We start from the raw sequence: 20,994 nt of genomic DNA on the forward strand, positions 1-20,994 counted from the left end.
AGGACATAATGTTTCTATAAAGTGGGGCAGTTCCAACTTTGCAAGGACAGTCAGGTGCTTCTGACTCAGCCTGTAAGTACATTTTTTTTAATATTTAAAGAATTTGCCACTGATGATTCAAACACGAGTTTGAGCAGTGTAGAGTAGCGCTTGTTGTTTGTCATGTCTCCGATCACAAATGCAGACATGGTTTTATGTTTATGTGGCGCAACACACAGCGCAAAGCGTAAAAAGACCGTAAAAGTCATTATAATCAGTAATTATGTCCCCACTGGATGCAACATGCCTCGTTTGTAATGGGTTTTATTGGTTTTGTCTCGTCGCGCCAGGACACATGGAAACACAGTATGGTAAGGGGCGTAACATTTCCGTCACACGCTTGAGGTATTCGGCCAATCACAACGCACTGGATAGCTGGCCAATCAGAGCACACCTCGCTTTTCAGAACGATGAGCTTTGTAAAAATCAATGCGTTTCAGAAAGGTGGGGCACAGAGGAGAAACGATAATGTACAGTACGTGGAAAATAATGTGTTTTTTTTTACCTTAAAACACATTTCATTACACAAAATAATGTTATTTTTAGCAACATCATATGAAGCACAGAGGAGAAACGATAATGTACAGTACGCGGAAAATAATGTGTGTTTTTTTTTACCTTAAAACACATTTCATTACACAAAATAATGTTATTTTTAGCAACATCATATGACCCCTTTTATTATCCTAACACATGGATCAAATACTGGGTCAAATTAGTAGTATTAGTATTTTTCATATTGCCAAGTGACAGAATTTGCATGAAAAATACTTACAAAAAAGTTTAACTAAATGCATGGCCTTTGTCAACAACAAAAGATATAGCACTTTTTTAACATAGATACTTTTTTACATGGATAAGAATTTAGCAATCCTATCTATCCATAAATGTATGGTTAGGTAGTTGCATTTTATTTGCTTTTTAAAAAAAAAAATTTTTTTAAGGTCACCACCCACCAGTTCATAACTACTGACATAATACCGCTTTATCCTTGTTATTGTAGTAAAGTTAGTTTACGTCTCAAATGTTGGTCCATGAGTCTAATTACTATTTACTATAGAGCTTTTCAGTGATGTTTTCAGTGGTGTGATTGATTAGAGTCATTAGACATGCTGTTAAACTCATTTTTGTCCTCCACCTGAAATGAATCAATAGAATGTGGGCAGAAATAGTCGGTTCTACTTTTTTGCTTGGCAGCGTGTGGGATGAGATTCAGTACGAGCTCTGAGCTTGGCAAGAGATGGGTGTTTACTGCTTCGGATGAAAACAGCAACAGTCTGAGCTTTTAGAGTGTTATGACCTTTCCCCGGTTTATCATAAACAGAGCGAAGTAATTGTCATTGGCCACTGAAAGGGTAACATTACCTCCGTTTGCCGTGAGCTTCATTCAGCGCCAAGGAGACAAGCGCCGTTTTATTCGCCATTAAGAAAGAAAAATTATGTTCTCCCCAGAGCGACATTCATTTTCTGTGAGGGTGTTTTGTGCCTGTACTGAGGTGTCATGTGATCTGGAAAAATGGACTATATAAGCAGAATAAGAAGCCCAAGAGTGATTCGAGCTTCATTGATGTATCGAATGCATCATTACTTTTCATTTGCTTCCACATGCAGACTCATCCCGCGTCAACTTTCGCCTAAATGGAAGGGCTTTTTTTTTGTCCCCCGTCACTCTCACAGACAGCAGTTTGCATGTTTATTCAACTCCAGCTCATTCAAATGCGGGCTGTGTTATGGAAAGGTCCCCAGATGCACCTGCCTCATCTGTTTCTAGCCAAACCACCGACACTAGCTGAAGAGGATGACTAAGCATCTGTAATCCAGCCTGTCATTTCCATCCTTGTGTGTCTCATGCTGCTTTCTGATCCTTCTGTCTATATTAATTTACTATGATCCTTGTCTGTGGCTTTCTTGCAGGATTACACGTATATAATTACCATGGTCAAGCTATCTGTGACCGGACTGGATACCAAAACGGGCACATTTGTTACTTTTACCTGTGAGATATGCGTGTGTGTGTTTGTTTGTTTGTTTAGTAGTTTATGTATTTATTTGATTATTTTAATTTTATTTGACTTGGGTTTTATTTGAACATTTATGAATGTATTTACACAATTTTCATTTGATTTATTTGAGTTTTTAATTTTTGTTTTGTATGATTATAATTGTAATTTGTTTATGTATTTATATATATTAATCGTAGTTTTATAATTTTTTAAAAATATTTATTTATTATTATTATTAACAAGTGTATTTATGAAATTTGTCTATTTTATTCATTTGAATTTATTTATAATTATATTTGATTGTGTATTTATTTATTATGCAACATTTGTTGATATTTATTAACTTATATTTTATTTCTGATTTTTTAATTTTTTATTATTTCATGTCTATATTTTCTTATGTAATTAGATTTTTATACTTTCATTTGACTTTGAATTTATTGATAGACTAATTATTATATATTTTTTTTATTGGTTATGATTATGTTATTTTTATATATATATATTATTTATTTAATTTGATTTTCTTTGACTGATTTTCTTTATGAGTGTTTACGAAGTGTATTTATTGACTTATGATTTTATTAATTTATGAATATTTTTTTCTTTGATTTGATTAATTTCTCCATTTGATTTTGCTTAGTACTGTATTTACATATGCTTTGTCTGAATTTGGCCTAATGTAATTATTTTAAATATGTAATGTAATCTCATGCTGTTTTCTGATCCTGCTTTCTATAATAATTTACCATCCTCCTTTTCTATGACTTTCTTCCAGGATTACATGTATATGATTACCATAGTCAAGCTGTCCTTGACTGGATTGGATGCCAAAATAGTTGCGTTTACACCTGTGAGAACTTCTTGTACCCCTATACCACGTGTTGGGCTTGTATGACCATCTCCATGGTTTGGTTTTTGTACTGGAACATTATAATATGTAACTTAATCTGGGCTGGGATGTGCTGTAGGCCTACAGGGTGAAAATCAGGGTGAAATCCGATTCTTAACATCCCATTTCCAGTCATTGTGTCACTGCACGCCTGTTGGGTGTCACGCGTCCACACCTGTTCCTCAAGACACAAGCTCACCAATGAGATGGGAAATGGCCTGCAGCCTGCTAGAAGTTTGTTCACTTCTGAAAAGGTTAGGAACTGAGTATGGATTGCGGTCGTGTTTGCACTCCATTACTCCTCAGGCGAGAGCAACATTCTCTGCTGGTTGAGAAAAGCAATAACGGTGACTTCCATTTTCAACCTGACTGCTTTGAGACTCAGTCCAGTTCCTTAATGCCCTCCACTGGGGCAAACTCACAGCGGACCCTGAGAAATGACAGTCATTTCGGCTGAGCCTGAAGTCGGTGTGTACCTGCGGTGGAGGCGACTGAGGTGGACGGCAAGGTTGCGGGTGAATTATGCCCGTCTAACTTTGAGTTATAAGCTGGTCGGGCTTAAAGTTTTGAAAGAACCATTCTCCCCAAGTGATTTTTTTGCAAAGCAAGTCCATTCATAAATATGAACGTGGGCCGCTGTTGAGACTCACATAGGCTTTTAAGCTCTTCTTGAAGTGTTTGTTAGTCGTAAGGTCAGCAGTGAGGTCAGCCTAAGGCATTTTTGGGAGGATCAGTCTTGATTGACAGCAGCCACGGCCTGGCATCGCTGACCTTGCTCTGTCAGCCACATTATGCAGGTATTAGAGAGAGGAAAATCTATTTGGCTTTTTTTCTGCCAGGGCTGGGGCGGCAGCGTCGTAACTCCTTTGGGTAATGGGCATAAAACTGATTTATGGTTTTTGATTGCTGAAGTTATACCCCAGAGCACAGGAGCCTTTTCTCTATGTCTGAGGTGTCTGAAAGTTTTAATGCATTGTCATGCAGAGAAACCACAGCTTTTCTAACCAGATACTGCACTTGTGGGTTTCTTTTGTGATGAGAGATTTTAAGGTGGAAACTTTCAAGGAAATTAGACTTAATTTGTATTTGGACGACGATGAGTTTTATAAGACCTGTATTGACTCAAACTTATGATCTCATTTATGATTTGTAATTTTTTTTTAAAGTATTTTATTTATGCAGTTTTGATTTTATTATTTGTGTATTTATTAAATTTAATAATTCATGATTTCATTAAATTGATTTTATTAGATTATCAATGATTCTTTTTTTACTATGATTTTATTTCTGAATGTATTTATGAAATTCAATTCATGATTTTATTAATTAGATTTATATTTGATCAATGATTATTGTTTGTTTTGAAATTATTTATGAATGTATTTATGAAATGTATTGTCATGATTATATTCATTCATGATTGTATTTGATTTTATTGATTGTTTTGTAGTGATTTTTTTGTAAAAAAATATTTAGTATGATTTGATTATTTATGAAATATATTTATTCATGACTTTCATTTATGAATCATGATAATTAAGTATTTATGATTTTATGTATTTGATTATATTTATGCCGTGATTTGATTTGTATCCATTTATTTCAAATAATTTAATTTGATTATTTTTTATTATTTATTTTTTTTAAAGATTTTATTTATTCAAGATTTTCAAATTTGTTTTAAATCCTTTAACTGGTCACCACTAATTTAAGTTTTTCACAATTTTAATCACATTTTGGCTTTACTAGTTTAGTTTTAAAACTGACATGGATTTTTTTTTTAAAATTTTATTTCTCAATAAATATCTGCTCATAAGCTGCATGCATAGTCATAAACTAGCAAATGTTAAACTGTTAAAAATTGTTTTAGATGCTTCCCAAAAATATTTAATGTCAACTACCATATGTAACGTTTTTTTTTAAATGCGCAGAAAAGAAAACATCCCACAATGCAGTTACCTTCTCATAAGGAAGAATACATTAATGAAAGAGCTCTGTTTTGACAACAGGGTCACAATATGGCTGTGCATCATGTTGTGTTTGAGCCTAATGAACTGGCCTCCCTTTGTGTTTCTTGTAAACGGGTGGCACTTGGTGATGCCAGGATGTTAGAAGAGACGTCACTCAAAGCCAGTCACCATGGAAACACCAGAGTAGGCCCCAGAGGAAGTGATGAAGACCGAGAAGAGAAGCAAGCATGTGTTGATATGAACCCCCAAAGTGGTCTCTACCTACAGTCCTCTGAGACCTGCTTTCCCTCGAGAAGCTCTCAACTGCATGGTGATTTGAATGAGTTCTCTAATGAGTGGTCGTCCATTGGAGACTTGAGCCAAGATGCTTCCTTCTCCCTCGAGAGCTGCGTCAAGTGAGTAGCCGTTGATGTATATTGGCATCCTGTCTGTATAATTGATCTGTACAGGCTGTTCTACCTAATTGTTTCTCATTGGTCCATCAGGCTGGAGAGGAGGTGGATGCTGTGGTATGAAATCAAGAAAGAGCTCTCTGGTTTGGATGACTGGCTTCAATCAACTGAGAAAATAGCAGCGTCCCCGAACACCAGCTGTGTGCTGTATGTTACAGCAAAAGAGGAGTTACAAAAATATGAGGTAATGAGACGTTTGGTCTAACTTCATGCAGTTAGATGCTTAATTTAAGGGTCAATGACAAATAAGTGCCCATGATAATGAAAAGGGGGAACATTTTTGAAAAATGCCTGCCAAAAATTTAATTTTGAAATGCATGCTAAGGTTCTATAAAAATACTTCTATAAATATTTTTATTAGGAAAACTTTTAATTCATTTCAATGGAAATGCAAAACTAATCTATACACTTGTGTAGACATGTTAATGTGGACATATTGATCAATAGTTAAAAACAAAATTTAATATTTTTTTTGGAGTTAAAAGTATTTATTTATTTATTTATTTATTTTATTTTTACCGATTACCGATTTGGATGTAGGCCTATGTATACATGTATGAATAACATTTTCATTTATTTTTAGTAACTGCATAGATGTATACTGAAAATTGTGGTAATTTAGCTGTAATTAGATTTTTTTTATTTTTTTTTCAAAGAGCATTTGTAAAAAAATATAATAATAATAATAAAATATGTAAGTAATAAAAAAAAAAGATTTTAAATTCAAACCTAGTGACATGTTGTTTAAGTTTTACAAGTATTCAAGTTATTTGGATGTATGAATAACTTTTTAATCTATTTAAGCCTATAATAACTTTCATACACTCTTAAAAATAAAGGTGCTTCACGATGCCATAGAAGAACCTTTTTGTCTAAATGGTTCCATAAAGAACCTTTAACATCTGAAGAACCTTTCTGTTTCACAAAAGCTTCTTTGTGGCGAAATAAGGTTCTTCAGATTATAAAAACACAAGAAAGAGATGGTTCTTTAAAGAACCTTTGACTGAATGGTTCTTTGTGGAACCAAAAATGGTTCTTTTATGGCATCGCTTGAAGAACCTTTTGAAGCACCTTTATTTTTAAGAGTGTAGATGTGTACTAAAAATTGTGATGTCATTTAACTGTAATTTCTTACACTTTTTTTTTTAATTTTTTTACCGCAAACACAAGAAATATTGTGGTCTCTTTTGAAAGAATTTGTTGACCAAAAAATTTTATTTGAAAAAATCATTAGAAAATCTTAAATTATCAACAATTTTACAAAAAATGAAACTAGCTTGAGGCCTAGAAATACAGTAGAGCTAAAGTCACAAGTCTGATCATATTCTAGTTTAAATCTGCCAGAAGACAAATTACCTCCAAACTCTGGCTGTAGTGTTATTATACAAGTAGAGAGCAAGACCATCTCCAATTAGTCATTGCAGGTGTCTGTTGCTGAGTGGATGCAAGCCAGCGTTTTGACGCTTTCTACAATGAAAGTGTAACCAACGACACACAGACACACTTACAAACGCGCAGACAGCACATTTACTCAGACTGTCTAGAAGCCTGGGACCCGTGCCAGTGACGATAAATGACACCAAATGGTCGTCAAACTCCTTGGCTCTCCTCCTAAGCACCATTGCACCTCCCTCAGTCTTAACCCCTCGCTCTAATTTCTTAAAATAACCCACTTTAGCTAATCAGGGAACCGGTGGGATGTATTTTTTACCTTCCGGTGGTTACTTTTAGAGTTTAGAGGGGGTTACCTCTTAGTTAATCGCATGATCTCACGGTGTTTTTGTATCTCCTTCCAGAACCTGCGTGCTGAGGCCAGGATACGTTTAACCCAGCTGGACGGACTGATTCAGAGGAGTCGAACTCTGGTTGGCCTGTTCAGAGGTGCTATGGGTGCACGGCTCATGGAAATGATGAAGGACTGCGGACAGCGCTGGGATCAGCTCAGCAACACTGTGGAGACTGTGTGCCGCAGGTTGAAGGTATATAAAGACCCTCAAGCTGCTCAAAGGTGTCATCTTTTAACCCTTTGGTGCTGTAGGGAAAAAAAAGTTGTTGTTTTTTTTTTAAAGATTTTTTTTGTTTTGTGTTTTACTTTATCGGAATGGTCCTGTACTTGGTAAAGGTTTTGGCACTTGCTATTTGAACACAAAAAAACATGAACACGATTCGAAAAGATTAAATAGTCCTGAAAAAATAGTCACACTTGTTCTTTTTACAGTCAAAAATGACTGCATAGGAAATAAATGTGAAATTAATTTAATCTATTGGAAATATTTGGTACTGCACCCAAAAAAAAACGTATTGAAAGCCTTTTTTTTTTTTTTTTGCGATATCAACCTCAAATTTGGAGCACAACTTTTTTTTTATTGCTTTGACTTTTTGCAGTTTTGGATTAAAACATGTTTTGGAAAATATAGGTTTCATATAAAGTATTTTTTGTGCATATTTTTCATAATATCCATACATGGACGGGATTTCTAAATTGATATCAACCTCAAATTCAGAATATAACTTGTTCCAAATTTGAGGCCAATATATAATGGCCTAAGACTTTTGCACCGTACTGTATATTTATTTATTTATTTTAACAGTGTACAAATACTTTAGGTTCTCAAAGCATCATTTTTTGGAGGTGAAAACCAGAAAAAGCACGTTTTAGAAATGTTTTCGTTGCTACTTTCTCTCTTTCCCCTTTCCTGCCTTCATTTTAATCCCATTAACTCTTTATCCATACAGCCTTCTGCTCTGCCTGCGTTCATCTTACATAATTCTGTCCTTCCAGCCGCAGTGACCCCTGCGCACTGTTGGTCTGTGCTCGAATGCACTGCATATGCCCCCCTTACCATGGGCTTCTATGTCTGTGTTTTGTTTATGCCATTTCCGCTCCCTGTCTGCCACATTGACGTCCTTGTTGTAATTTTGATGTGTCTCCTTGTCGGTCTGCGTCTATGCTAAAAACAGCATCAGGATGTAGACGGTCAGACAGAATTATGCTCTGTCTGTCTGTGTGTGTGCGCAACAGCATTTCGTCTGCCAGCGGGAGGATTTTGAGAGGCAGAGGGAAGAGATGGCAGTGTGGCTGGCCGATATGGACCTCAGGCTGACTGAAGTGGAGCACTTCTCAGGAAAGGACACCTGCTCAAAGATGCACCAGCTTCAGGTACTTTCAGGAAACAAGGATCGACCGGATTTGTCCATGCAGGGTTTTTTTTGTCATCTGGGTAGTGGGGTTTATGAGTTACAAGTGCAGTTCTTTAACCACCTAAGTTGCAGGTACAAATCCCAGAAAGGCCAAGTTGGTCAGTCTTAAGAAAACATGTCCAGGTCACATTTCACCCAAAAAGAAAATGAATATATTTAATATGAAGAAAATCAAGTCTACTTTTAGGACTATTAAAGTTTGTTTGCATTGGGTCATAATTGTTAATGCATCCACACATTTTACTTTTTAAATAAGTAAATAAATAAGTACAATTAACAATTGAATGATTTAAGTAGTAATGAAAAATTAAACTTAACAATTTAAATTGAGAATTAAATGAAATAATTTCTTTTTTTTTTTTTGTTAAAAATATTGTATCAAAATATTAAATGATTTGTTAATGTATTAAAAATATATAATTTGTTAAAATCACTGTTTTAATAATTTTTACTATAACAACTTGTAATACAATAATTAAAAAATACAATTAACTATTTAAATGACAAATTAATATTTTATTATAATAAATTATAATAGTGTATAATAATAATATATTAATAGCTTGTATTTATTTAATGTTATGCATAATCCTCATTACTGAAAAACTGCTGTTACATAAATTTTATAAGTTTTACGTTGTGACATTTCAATGGTCCTAAGCTTGATTTTTTTTTTTTTTTTTTTTTTTTTTTTTTGGAACTTTAATGGTTCTAAACGCATTATAATCAAGTAGTTCTGAAGACCTTTATTAGGTGGTTCTGATGTGTTTAATAAGGGTTGGAACTAAACTCTCAGGGTTGTGGCCCTCCAGGAATGGAAATGAATGGCCTTGACCTATAAAAGTAATATCAATTAAGGATGTATAATCATATATGATTGATTTTTTTATGTGTGTGTATTTGTCTCTCAGGGGTTTCAAGAGGCAGTTGGAGAGAGTGCGGGTCGACTGAATGATTTGCTCCAGCATGGAGAAGAGTTGATCCAAAGAAGCGAGCCGGCTGATGCCCAGGCCATCGAGATCCAGCTGCAGGAACTCCTGCTCCACTGTACCCGTGTCTTTCAGGGCCTGGGCCGTCTTCACACACGCCTGCTCAGCATGAGACTGGTATATATCCATGCATGGGCACAAATTAGTTAATTTCAGGTGTGAGGACCGTTTAAAGCCTCAAACACTTCTCATAGTCTCTACTGAACTTGCATCTAATTCAATTGCACGATTATATTGGAATAAAATCAAGGTGCGTATAATCATTTCAACTCATTTGCCACACAGAATATTGGCTAACCAAGCGGCTGACTGAATATATATCTACAGTAGGACTGCTTACGTAAAGCCAGTGTTTATGGTCAATCCTCCATAGATCAGTATTATCACACACCATATGCACAATTGACTATGAAACCTTGAAGAGTCCCTTCTCTGCCCTGATATTCCCCTGATAGCTTTTTTTTATTTGATCATTTCATTTGTGCCATCTCAAGTCCACTTGCTCAGAGCAGAGCTGTTGCATTTTTCAGAAAATGATCCCAAGGGAAAGCTACTCAAGCATCCAACGTTCTGGCAGAAAAGTCACGAATACACCCCCTGAATAGCTTGAATAGTTGTCTTGTAGCCAAGCAGCCACTGTACAATACATGTACTGTCCATTTGAACAGTTCCTTGTGTGAGCCTTTGTCTCTTTAGGTCCAAGCAGATCACGTAATGACATGCTAAAAATGTAGCATGCTTATGTTCTTTATGCTGTTGTCAGATATAGGACGTTTATAGAGTCCCACACCAGACATCTCCGAATGAATTACCACTGCATATTTTCCATAGCTTAGAAGAAGCACACAATGTCTATAATGTGTAGCAATTTTTTCCACACCCCAGATCAGCATGTTCTCAGAATTTCCATAAAGTTTTTTTGTCACAATTAAAAAGGAAGAAATTGCATTGTCTAGATAATCATGTTTTATATATATATATATATATATATATATATATACACTCTTCAAAGTTTCATATAAAGTATATAAGAATACATTTTCATATAAAAATATATATTTGAAAATTATTACTTTTATTCATAACTTGAAATAATCCTGAAAATGCATGACAGTTCCAACAAAACTATGAAGCTGCACAGCTGTTTTCAACATTAATAACAATGATATTAATAAGAAATGGTTCTTGAGTTGAAGACTGGAGTATTGGCTGCTGAAAATTCAGCTTTGCCATCACAAATTTATTAAAAATAAAAAGCAGTTGTTTTAAGTTGTAATATTTCACAATATCCTGTTTTTTTTTTTTGTTGTTTTTTTACTGCCCAAATCTTATCCCCTTTCTTCTAAGTTAGTGCCATTTAAGCTATACTTAAACTGAATTGTAATTCTGAAAATTTGTGCTGTCAAGTCAATTAATCGCATCCAAATGTCACGCGTCCAAAGTTTGTTTACTCATGTGTTTACTGTGTATATGTATGTATTAATATACACAGATACATGTATATATTAAGCGTGTGTGTGTATGTATGTGTATATATATATATATATAATTTATTTTTTTATTTGTATTCATATGATTTATATTATATATAAATAAATATTGCATATATTTCCTAAACCTATATTATACATATGTGTATATACAGATAAATATACACAGTTCACACACATTTGACAGCACTAGTTTTAAGTTGTTTAATTTGTTTTTTGTGCTGTGGCAGGTTTTTGAGGAGGACTGGGCTCTGTGTGCTCCTGACTCTGGCTGTCCATCTGAGAGTATGCTGGAGGATGAGTGTTTTATAGACCGCAGCATGGCACCTCAGTCTCAGGCCGGTCTTCCTCAGTCCAGTCAAGATCACCTGGTTCTGGAATGGGACCCTTCAGTGGACATTGGTGGTTCAATCTCCCATGATGCCACAGACTCGTCCTCCTTCAGTGCAGCTGCAGGTAGGGATTGCCCCATAATACAATCCAATGGTTCCTCCAAGCAAACATCTGCATGTCCATTACTTGTAAACGGGGCCAATGGTGATCATGACATTTTAGCTGGTGATTAAATGATGTGAATAATTGTGATCCAGTGATTTACAGGGTAAGCTTGAGAAGTTTTTTTTTTTTTTTTTTTTTTTACATTAAACTGAAAATCATACACAGAAATGTATAGCAGTGTTATTTTAATATTTATATACTATATATTAATATTTTGAGTTGGCTTTTATTTTTATATTTTCTGTTTTCATTTTAGATTAAGTTTGTCATTTTACTATGCAGTTTTGTCATATATATTTTTAAAGCTATTTAGGAATAAAAAAAATTATATTTTTTTACAGTACTTTTAGTAAAAAAAAAATCTAAGAAATATTTCCTCGTTTTCCATTTTAATATTTCTGTTTTATTTCATTTACCAACATCAAGGTCCACATAATTTTTTTTAAACCCAGCCAATCTAAATATTATATTGTAGTAATGTTGATTTATTTTTGTGGTTTGCTGTTTATCTATGGTTGATGTCTGTTATTCACTTTCCACACATCATTTCAAGTGAATATTAAATTGAAACTGGAGCGTTTTGCATTCACTATGCATATTAACACCTTGTTTATGCTTTCATGTGCATGTGGTGTGAACCACCGCAGGTGCTGCAGGGGCATTTATGCTTCACGTGTGAATTACAATCAGGCCATTATGTAATAATCATGACCCCAAATGAGGACTGATGAGTTTATTGCATTTCAAAGCCCTTTATTCTTTGTGATGGCTATACATTTCTAGTGGTTTATTGTTATCTTAAAACACAGAAACTGTACATTTTACCCATCTGGGGGCTATTTCATAAAACATGTTTACCAAATAAGCCAGGTTTATTTCAGTTAGTCTGACTTGTCAGTTGATTTGGTTCAAAATAAGTCAGAATAACTGAAATAACCCTGGCTTATTTGGTAAACTTGTTTTATGAAACAGGCCCCAGGTGCATCAACATTTTCTTTCTTTCTTCTCAGGTGTGCCTTACACAGATGAACCAGCCAAATATCCTCTGAGGAGGAGAGTCTACATGAGTCCTGTGGACTCGCAACCAGACAATGCTGCTGTCAGCGTCAAGCAGCCAGTAAGTCCATCTGACAGCTCAGCTTCATCTTATCCTTATTTACATTATGAACCAAGAAACCACAGCCCACGTTTTAATGTATGATATAGTGTATTTGCATAAATTTTCTATCTAGCAACGAAATATAATTGAAATGCAAATGAGGGGATTGCGTGGTCTTTTTTTGGGTCTTTTTTGGTCTCTGTGTTCGTATGCGTGCATAGACGTAAGCACATATGTTCCTGCACATGTTGTAGCATGCAGTGTATGTAACATGCAAATAGATGGTTACATGTTAGTTGGTGTGTTTTTTTCTGTATTGAGCACAGCTGGCTTCAGATTTAACTTTAAAACAAATTAACCACTCTAAGTGCGTTAAAGCAGGGGTTTTCAAATTAGGATCCAGGACCCCCAGGGGCTGAAAAGGAAATTCTATGGAGTCCTTGGAAAAATTTGTCCTGAAAATAAAAACTGTATAAAAAGATTAAACTAAATACATGATTCAAATAAATAAATCTAACAGTACTAGAATAGAATTATAGTTTATAAATGAAATAATTAATAAAAATAAAACTTATTTAGTGAGTATAAGAAAAATGTAATTATGTAACCGAAATAAATGTTATTCTACAAATATTTACACACATTTATCATTTCATAAATATAATTATTATAAATGTTATATTTGTGTATAAATTGAGTCTTTAAAAAAATCAGTGAAAACATTTTTAAATAATCTGAAATGAGATTAAAGAAATGATTAAAGAAAATTAATTAATATAAAAGCATTTAAATAAAGAAATTTAAATAATCGAACAGTACAGTACAGTAGTGAGTGGAAAATATTTAATTTCTATTATAATGTACATAATTATATGTTAATTTTTTAAAGCTTAAATTGTATCTTTAATGCATGAAACTAAATGGCTGCCTTTCGAATTTTAGGATGGGGTCCCTCGCACCAGGATGATCATATTTAGGGGTCCGTGGCATCTTAGATTAAAAACTGAATTAAAGGACATTTCTTTGAAAACAAATGCATCTTTATGTATAGAAGCAAACACTGATGCTAACAATGACTATGAATATCATGCATGTGTGTATTTCTGTAATGTAGGTAAATGCTGAACGTAGTTGCTGTGTTTTTCAGGGCATTAAGAAGAGCTTAGAGTATGCGGCCCCACCCCAGACGCCAGTGCCAGGTAAAGCTGTGGCTCCTGATTGGTCAGTGTGACTGGTGCCATCCACTGAAGGCAGTGTCCCTCTCACAGCTTAATCACTCGATAATCATGGAAGAGCTGCTCTCAATTTGGCTTGTTTTCTAATATCCTTGAAAAATAGCCAAGAGCCACCAAAACCTCGATTATGAGGGTCATGATGGGCAACGATCTCAAAACTTTTCAGCCTCTGTATTGTGATTTAGCCCATTCAAAGCAGCCGCTACATCTCCGATATTATATCTGGTGCTTATATTCAGGAACATTTTATGGTATATATCTTGTCTAATCCACAGTCAACATCAGGAATTCTTTTCACTGCCTCGTCCTGATTTGTTTATGCTTAGAGACTTTGCTAATGTCTGTTTTGCTTGTGTGTGTTGTGGATGCAGTCATCAGAACTGGCAAGCGTCAGTACGCCGGACCAATTAAGACTTCCACACCTGAAACTAGGGCTCCTGAATCTGTGACTTTTGACCCTGAGCGCATCAGTGCTTGGCTGGGCCAGACGCATCAACTTTGTTCTAAAGCCGTCCAGACAGAACATGATCCACAGGTATATTTTGCTTGGTGTAAACACACAGTTTGGATGTTTTTCCTACAACCCAGGAATGTGGGACCTGTGATTAGGGAGGCCTCACTAAGGTTCTATATTATACACTACTGTTCAAAATATTGTTTGTTTGTTTGAAAGAAATTCATGCTTTTATTTAGTCATATTTTTATTTGAGCAATGCATTAAATTGAACAACAAAGTAAAGTGACAGTAAAGACATTTATACAAATAAAACTTTTTAAATGTCAAATAAATGCTGTTCTTTTAAACACCGTATTCTATAAGTTTCACTGTTTCCACAAAAATATTAAGCAGCACAATATAATCAGCATTGATAATAAGAAATGTTTTATGAGCAGCATATTAGAATGGTTTCTGAAGGATCGTGTGACACTGAAGACTGGAGTCGTGATGTTGAAAATTCAGCTTTGCCATCACAAGAATAGATGATATTTTAAAATATATTAAAACAGAAAATATAACCATTTTAATGCAGCCTTGGTGAGCATTAGACACTTCTTTCAAAAACACTTAAAAAATCTTTTGAACGGTAGTGTATATAAATGTTTAATCTGCTCTGTAAGTAATGATACTCATTACACTGCAAGAGCCATCAAACGGTTTTTGACAGACAGATTACTTTTGACATTAGCTTGATGTCAATATTATTGAATTTTTGTTAATACCAGAGGTACATCAATGTCACTTACTTAGAAGCAGTAAATGTCCAGCTGCTGCTGCCCATGTGTTTATAATGAATTCCAGCTCATAAAATCATTAGACTATCAAATAGATTTAGACTACATTTTATATAGCCATTAATTATAGTGATTATATAAAATCATTGCACTTTTCATCAATGGGACAGTCTCTCACAAAATGTCAAGATTTTCTTGTGACCTTAGTTTTAGCTGTTGATGTTTAATAGAGACATTTTAAATTCCGAAAGTCTGTGACTGCTTTAATTTATACTTTTTATTTAACCTGGAAATAAACTTATGCTGATAATATAATTATAAATGAGGGAAAAATAATAATACACATTGCATTAAATCACAAAAATGCACTAGTGGGCTTTTGGGACTCATATGTTCTTCTACACTGCACTGCATCTACAGTCTTCATAACTTGCTGATTTTGTTCTGGATTTAATTTCTGCTTCATCGGTGTACATATTTAGTACTGCAGTCATAAATGCAGAATGGATAGTGCAATTGCGCATGGAGAAATTTTTGCCAAATCTCATTAAGACTAGACACTGCAGTCGCAGTCTGTGCACATTATAACAGTCTCTACTCTGTTATAGTCATCATGCTGCTTTTCCACCATTAATAGATGTCACATTGACTTTCTGAAGACCTGTTTGTGTCCTCAAAGTATTGTTTAAATCTACATTCATAAATCTATCATATTTATCAATATTTCTGTGGCTAAAAGCTTATTTTAGGGATTTCATAAAATAAATGTTTACGAGGAATATGAAGCACATATTATTCAGCCGTGCTAATTAATCCATCTCAAATGAATCTGTACCATCTTGACTTAAAAAGCTCATCGCGAGATGGGAGGGGGGCGACGTTGGTTTCTGGGAAAGAGAATCCTCTGCACTGATGCAGAGGCCGATCTGCCTGCCGAAGCCTTGGAAAAAACGTCGAAAGAGAGCGAGACCATTTCCATTTCAAAGAGCCTCTTGTAATTTCTCAGCGCTCATGGCTAATTGGCAGCTTTACAGGGATGGGAAAAAGACCCGCCGCTCTAACAGGCTCTATAATGGCTGCCGTAATTGTGGGTACAAACATAGTGAGGATCTGGCACTGCAAAAGGGCCAAGAGCGCCTGTGTAATGTCACACTGAAAGGTGGATGAGGCAGTGAATCTGTTGGTCCCATTAAAGGACTCAAAGAATGAGAGCAAAACTGAGAGCACAAAAAGACAGAGCCGCCTTGAACCTTATTAGTTAATGGAGCCCGTCTCTTTCGATTTACAAGCGCCTTTTGTAGCATAGCGAAGCTGTCACATGTAGTGAGAACTCTGCTGTCTACTGTTTGGCAATCGAAAGTGTTTGTTGCGTCTGTGAATCTTTATAGGCGCACTCCAGTTTTTCATCTCTGCCGTCTGGAAAGAAGGAGGAGGGAGTTGAGTATCAAGAAAGCGTGCTCCCCCAGAGACGCCCCCACCCACCACACATGTGCTCCATCCCCCACCCATCCCAGTCATGTTACCTCCAGCATCACTCTTACCACCGTCACGAAGACCCAGAGGTATGTCTTGCTCGCACAGACACGTACGCCCCTTCTGCACAAGCACCCTTCATATGTGTTACAAACACCGTAACTGCTTTTCTGATAACCTGGGGTTTGCGAATTAAAGCCAGGCCTGTTAATGTGTAGCAAATGTGGCGCCTTGCATGATTTTTATGATGTGCTTTACACCTCTTAACACACCCCACACATAATTGCACTTGTAATGTGCACCGGTGCCAAAGAACTGGTAAACAATAGAGTCCCTGCAGGGCTTTGTTAATCTCAAGCTATTATCGTCTTGTCCCTCTCTGTCACTAGAGGCAGCAGGAGAGACTTTGTTTCCCTGACTCTTTGGAGGACAACACCCGTGCAAATTTGAGTCGGTGAGAAAGTGTTCCTATGCAGACTTCAATGAATTTGATTAATAAGCTGGTTGATTTATTATGGTAGGCATTATGTATTTTCTAGTGCTAAATTGCACCTTGAGTAATTTTTTTCTTCTTCTGTGAACAGCTGGGAAAATAGTCATTAGAAATGCATTAGCATTCAAAAGTTTTTTTTTTTTTTTATAAATAGTGAATAACTTAATTCAACAAGGACATATTACATTGATTGGAAGTGACAGTAAAGTCACTTATAATGTTAAAAAATATTGTTTTTTTTTTAAATAAATGCTGTTTTTTTTCTCTTTTTCTGTTCATCGTATAATTTTTTTTTTCACAAAAATACTATGCAGCACAACTGTTTTAAAAATTTATAAGAAATGTTTTTGATCAGCAAATCCGCATTTCTGAAGGATCATGACACTGAAGCCTGGAGTAATGGTTGCTGAAAATTCGGCTTTGTCATCACTGGAGTAAATTGTTTTAAAATATATTAAAATCGAAGGGTTATATTTGAATTGAAAGTCACAATATTGCTATTTTTAAAGGGATAATTCAGTCAAAAATGAAAATTTTTCTCATTTACAACCTGAATTTTATTTCTTCAGCAGAACAACTTCTGGTTCAGCACTTCAAGATTTTTTTTCTCCATACAGTGAAAGTTAATAGGGTTCAATATTATTTTGTACAAATTTAATGTTGAACCCAAGATTCTTACCATTTGGGCAGTGTCCAAAAAAGGCATGTTTAAGGTCTATTGGACTGCAAAAACGCAATGAGAATCATTTGACAAAGTGAAGTCTCATGCTTCCCTGACCAGTTCTTTAAGGACAGCCTTGGCTTGCAGTTCTACCTCACCAATGCATACCAAATTTAAATTGTGTAAATTAAAATGTATTTATGCCAGGGATGTACAATCCTGCCTCTATCCTGCAGAGTTTAGCTCCGATCCTAATTAAACACACCTGAACCAGCTAATCAAGGCCTTCTGGTTTACTAAAAAGAAACTTCCAGGGCAAGTTAGAGGTAAACTCTGCGGGAGCAAGAGTGGACAACATTGCTTTTTGCCAATTATCACCATAGCAGGGAACAGGTCTATTACTTCTGAAAAATGGCCTTTTATCATGATGTATTTCTGTTTCCAGTGAACTGTGTGGACTGAAGGCTTCTGCTGGCAGCTTATGGCACAGTGGTGCCTGGCTTTTGGGGCCCTTGAGGTTTTTTAACATGCGAAAGGCCTCGGCACCACTGCTGGTCCTCCTATTTGCCCTCGTGCTTGCTGTGGTGATCTGGCCCCTCATCTCGCTCCACGATACCTCATGCCATCGGTCCAATACTCTGACCCGCTCATTTCACTTGGCCCTACATTACAAAGGACCCCCTCCCACCTGAGGACACAAGCAATAACAGCAAAAAGTTTAGTAAGCACACACGGGATTGTTTTCAGGGGTTTTCGTATGTTTTTTTCCAAATTTCTATGAACGCATGTGTCACCTGAAAACGGAGTGGGTCTCTATATCCGTTTGGATGCATGACCAGGGTTGCGTTGGTCATGGATTGTACAAAAGTGTCCTTAAGTGCCGTCCACAAGATATAAATATGGTTGGACTCAAGGCCATCAAAGCTTATGAGTGCAAACTAATATAACAAATGCACTTAATTCTGCTCTGATGCTAATTTTCTCACAATGTCAGAGTGAATTGTATAAAACTAAATTGATTTGACAGTTCTGGAAGCATCTCTGTTTAAAACTGCCATGTTGAGCAAGTTCACTTGAATTTTTGACTGACAGATTAAGCATTTTTAGCCAACCAGTTATTTATAGGTTTGTTAGAGGCAAATTTAAAAAAATAATAATTTAAAAAGCATTCAAAAAGAATATAATTGAACATTTCATACTGCATCACAATATGCAATATTTGATCAAGAACCACTGTACTGTACACTGTAATCGCTGTAACATTTATTTTTAAAAAGGGCATTCTGCACTGTAGATTGCATCAGTCCAATGAAGAAGATAAGCAAGCTTTAAAACGAGTCCTTGTGCTCATCAAGGGTGGGTTTTGCACTGTTATCCACTTGTAAAATAAAGGAGATATGTGAAAACAAGTGGCTGGCTGTGGATGGTGACATTGGAATGCGTGTAGAGTGATAGGCCGTGTGATTCTCATTGGGGGAAGCAGTCAGTGTCTTTCTCTGTGTATCTGGCTTGCTGGACAAGCTGAAAGAGGTTTTTGTGCTGCTGCCAGAGACTAACACTCAAAAAGATTATGAAAGAATGTTTCAAATTCAATTAGCACACAAATGATCTTCGCTGGAAACATCTGCAGATGGCCTTTCAACCTCGTCTCGATCCATTCAGAGCTCTTGGGAGTTGAACTCTAGTCAACGCTGCAGAAAATGAAGTGTTGTGTGCATGGGTAAGCAAGCCTGTCTTTGTTTGATGATGAGTTTATTTACTTGGCAAAAACGGAGTCTCAAATTGAACCATATACCCCTGCAAGCATAGAGCCTATAAATCGAAAGCAAATAAATTCTGGTATCCACCTGACGAGCACATGAACAAACAGGGAGGATTTCTGTGGCAATAAAATCTTTAGAGGAAATATAATTTTTTTTAACTCTGCCAAGGTATTGAAGGTCGGTGCTGCTGTTACAATATCAGTAATTGCTGATATAAAAAGCATTTGGATTGGATGGAAAAGAATCATGAGGTAATAGTTCCTGTGAAAGAAGAGGAGATGGCTTTTTATAAAACATGCAAATGAATTTATCTGGGCTGCATAACTTGCATGATCTTGAACCAAATGTGACTAATTTATTTTTTAATGAGTGTAAATGCATTTTAATTTTGGCTTCTAACTCGCTCTTGCGGTTGCTATCATTTAAATGTGGCATTACGAGTTGACAGGACAGATGTGTATCACAAAATACAAAAAATGTGAGTTGGGACAACCTGACTCTGATTAGGCAGCATCACTAACTCAGTTTTGCGATGGTTGCTTAGAATTAATATGATGCCATTGACCACAACAGGCCTTGCTTATGTCGAGGGAATTGCCACGCTTGAAAAAGAAAAAGCATTTTGTTTGTGCATCATTCAGCTGAAATGTGGACGAAGGCCCAGCAATTTGCATTCCAGTGCCTTTTCATTATGTTAATAACACCATTACCATTAACACCGTAAAACAACACACCACACAATTATTTATATATATATATATATATATACAGTGGGTACAGAAAGTATTCAGACTTATATTATATGGCATTATTAAAAATATGTGGTATGATACAAAAGTGTACATAAGTATATAAACTTTACTTAAAAATACTTTTATGAGAGGGAGAGAGCTTTTTATTAAATTAATTTTATTTACAGTATAATCATATGTAGCCTGTATATTAAAATTTTTATAAAGTAATATGAACAAATATTGAGTATACATACATTTTATGAATATTAAATTTTTTTTTACATTTAATTAAAAAGTTATATATAGAGAGAGAGAAAGAGAGCCCTTTCTATGAATTAATTTTACCTATATATATTTATAATCGTTTTTTCAATGTTATATTTTGCTCCCTGGTCACCCTTACTAAACAGTAAGCTAACACCATTTTCATACTGTTCTAGTTTTAGAAATGTCAATGCTGACTGTACTTTGTTTTTGTTTCCTTTATGCCCGGTTTAATGTACTAATAATCCTATTTCAGAAACCATCTCATCTCATTTGTTCATTGACTGGTTATACACAGTATTCAGACATCACTCTGGCATCAGAACTATGTCTGCACACGTTTCACGCTCTGCATGATGGACAGCGGCTGCACCGAAGCCTCTGTGATCAATACTAAAAGAAGCATTTCACAATGATTAGCTGTTGTTTTCAGATACCAAGATAGGATTTCTGTGTCCTGCCAACACAAGTGGGCAAAGGTATTCAAGTAACTTAATGAGATAGC

The 20,994-nt window shown here is 35.5% G+C and overlaps 1 protein-coding gene across 4 annotated transcripts in view; it reads left to right on the forward strand.

Moving 5' to 3' along the window:
- Positions 1–19,273, forward strand: part of LOC107548595 (uncharacterized) — a 24,965-nt gene extending 5,692 nt beyond the window's left edge. Inside the window, exons 3-14 of one of the 4 annotated variants that reach the window (XM_016229343.1) lie at positions 5,019–5,299; positions 5,390–5,540; positions 7,153–7,335; positions 8,379–8,516; positions 9,469–9,663; positions 11,267–11,492; positions 12,545–12,651; positions 13,781–13,832; positions 14,240–14,403; positions 16,490–16,663; positions 16,964–17,028; positions 18,174–19,270. In XM_016229343.1, the coding sequence (XP_016084829.1) occupies positions 5,040–5,299; positions 5,390–5,540; positions 7,153–7,335; positions 8,379–8,516; positions 9,469–9,663; positions 11,267–11,492; positions 12,545–12,651; positions 13,781–13,832; positions 14,240–14,403; positions 16,490–16,663; positions 16,964–17,028; positions 18,174–18,420 (1,962 nt within the window). In that variant the 5' untranslated portion in view covers positions 5,019–5,039 and the 3' untranslated portion in view covers positions 18,421–19,270. Of the gene's footprint in view, positions 1–5,018; positions 5,300–5,389; positions 5,541–7,152; positions 7,336–8,378; positions 8,517–9,468; positions 9,664–11,266; positions 11,493–12,544; positions 12,652–13,780; positions 13,833–14,239; positions 14,404–16,489; positions 16,664–16,963; positions 17,029–18,173 lie in introns of all 4 variants that reach the window. The other 3 variants (XM_016229346.1, XM_016229345.1, XM_016229344.1) reach the window with 3 other exon arrangements.
- The last annotated feature ends 1,721 nt before the right edge of the window (positions 19,274–20,994 follow it).

This window comes from Sinocyclocheilus grahami, unplaced genomic scaffold (genome assembly GCF_001515645.1).
Source record: "Sinocyclocheilus grahami isolate Dianchi unplaced genomic scaffold, SAMN03320097.WGS_v1.1 scaffold350.1, whole genome shotgun sequence".
In the NCBI taxonomy this organism is placed as follows: domain Eukaryota; kingdom Metazoa; phylum Chordata; class Actinopteri; order Cypriniformes; family Cyprinidae; genus Sinocyclocheilus; species Sinocyclocheilus grahami.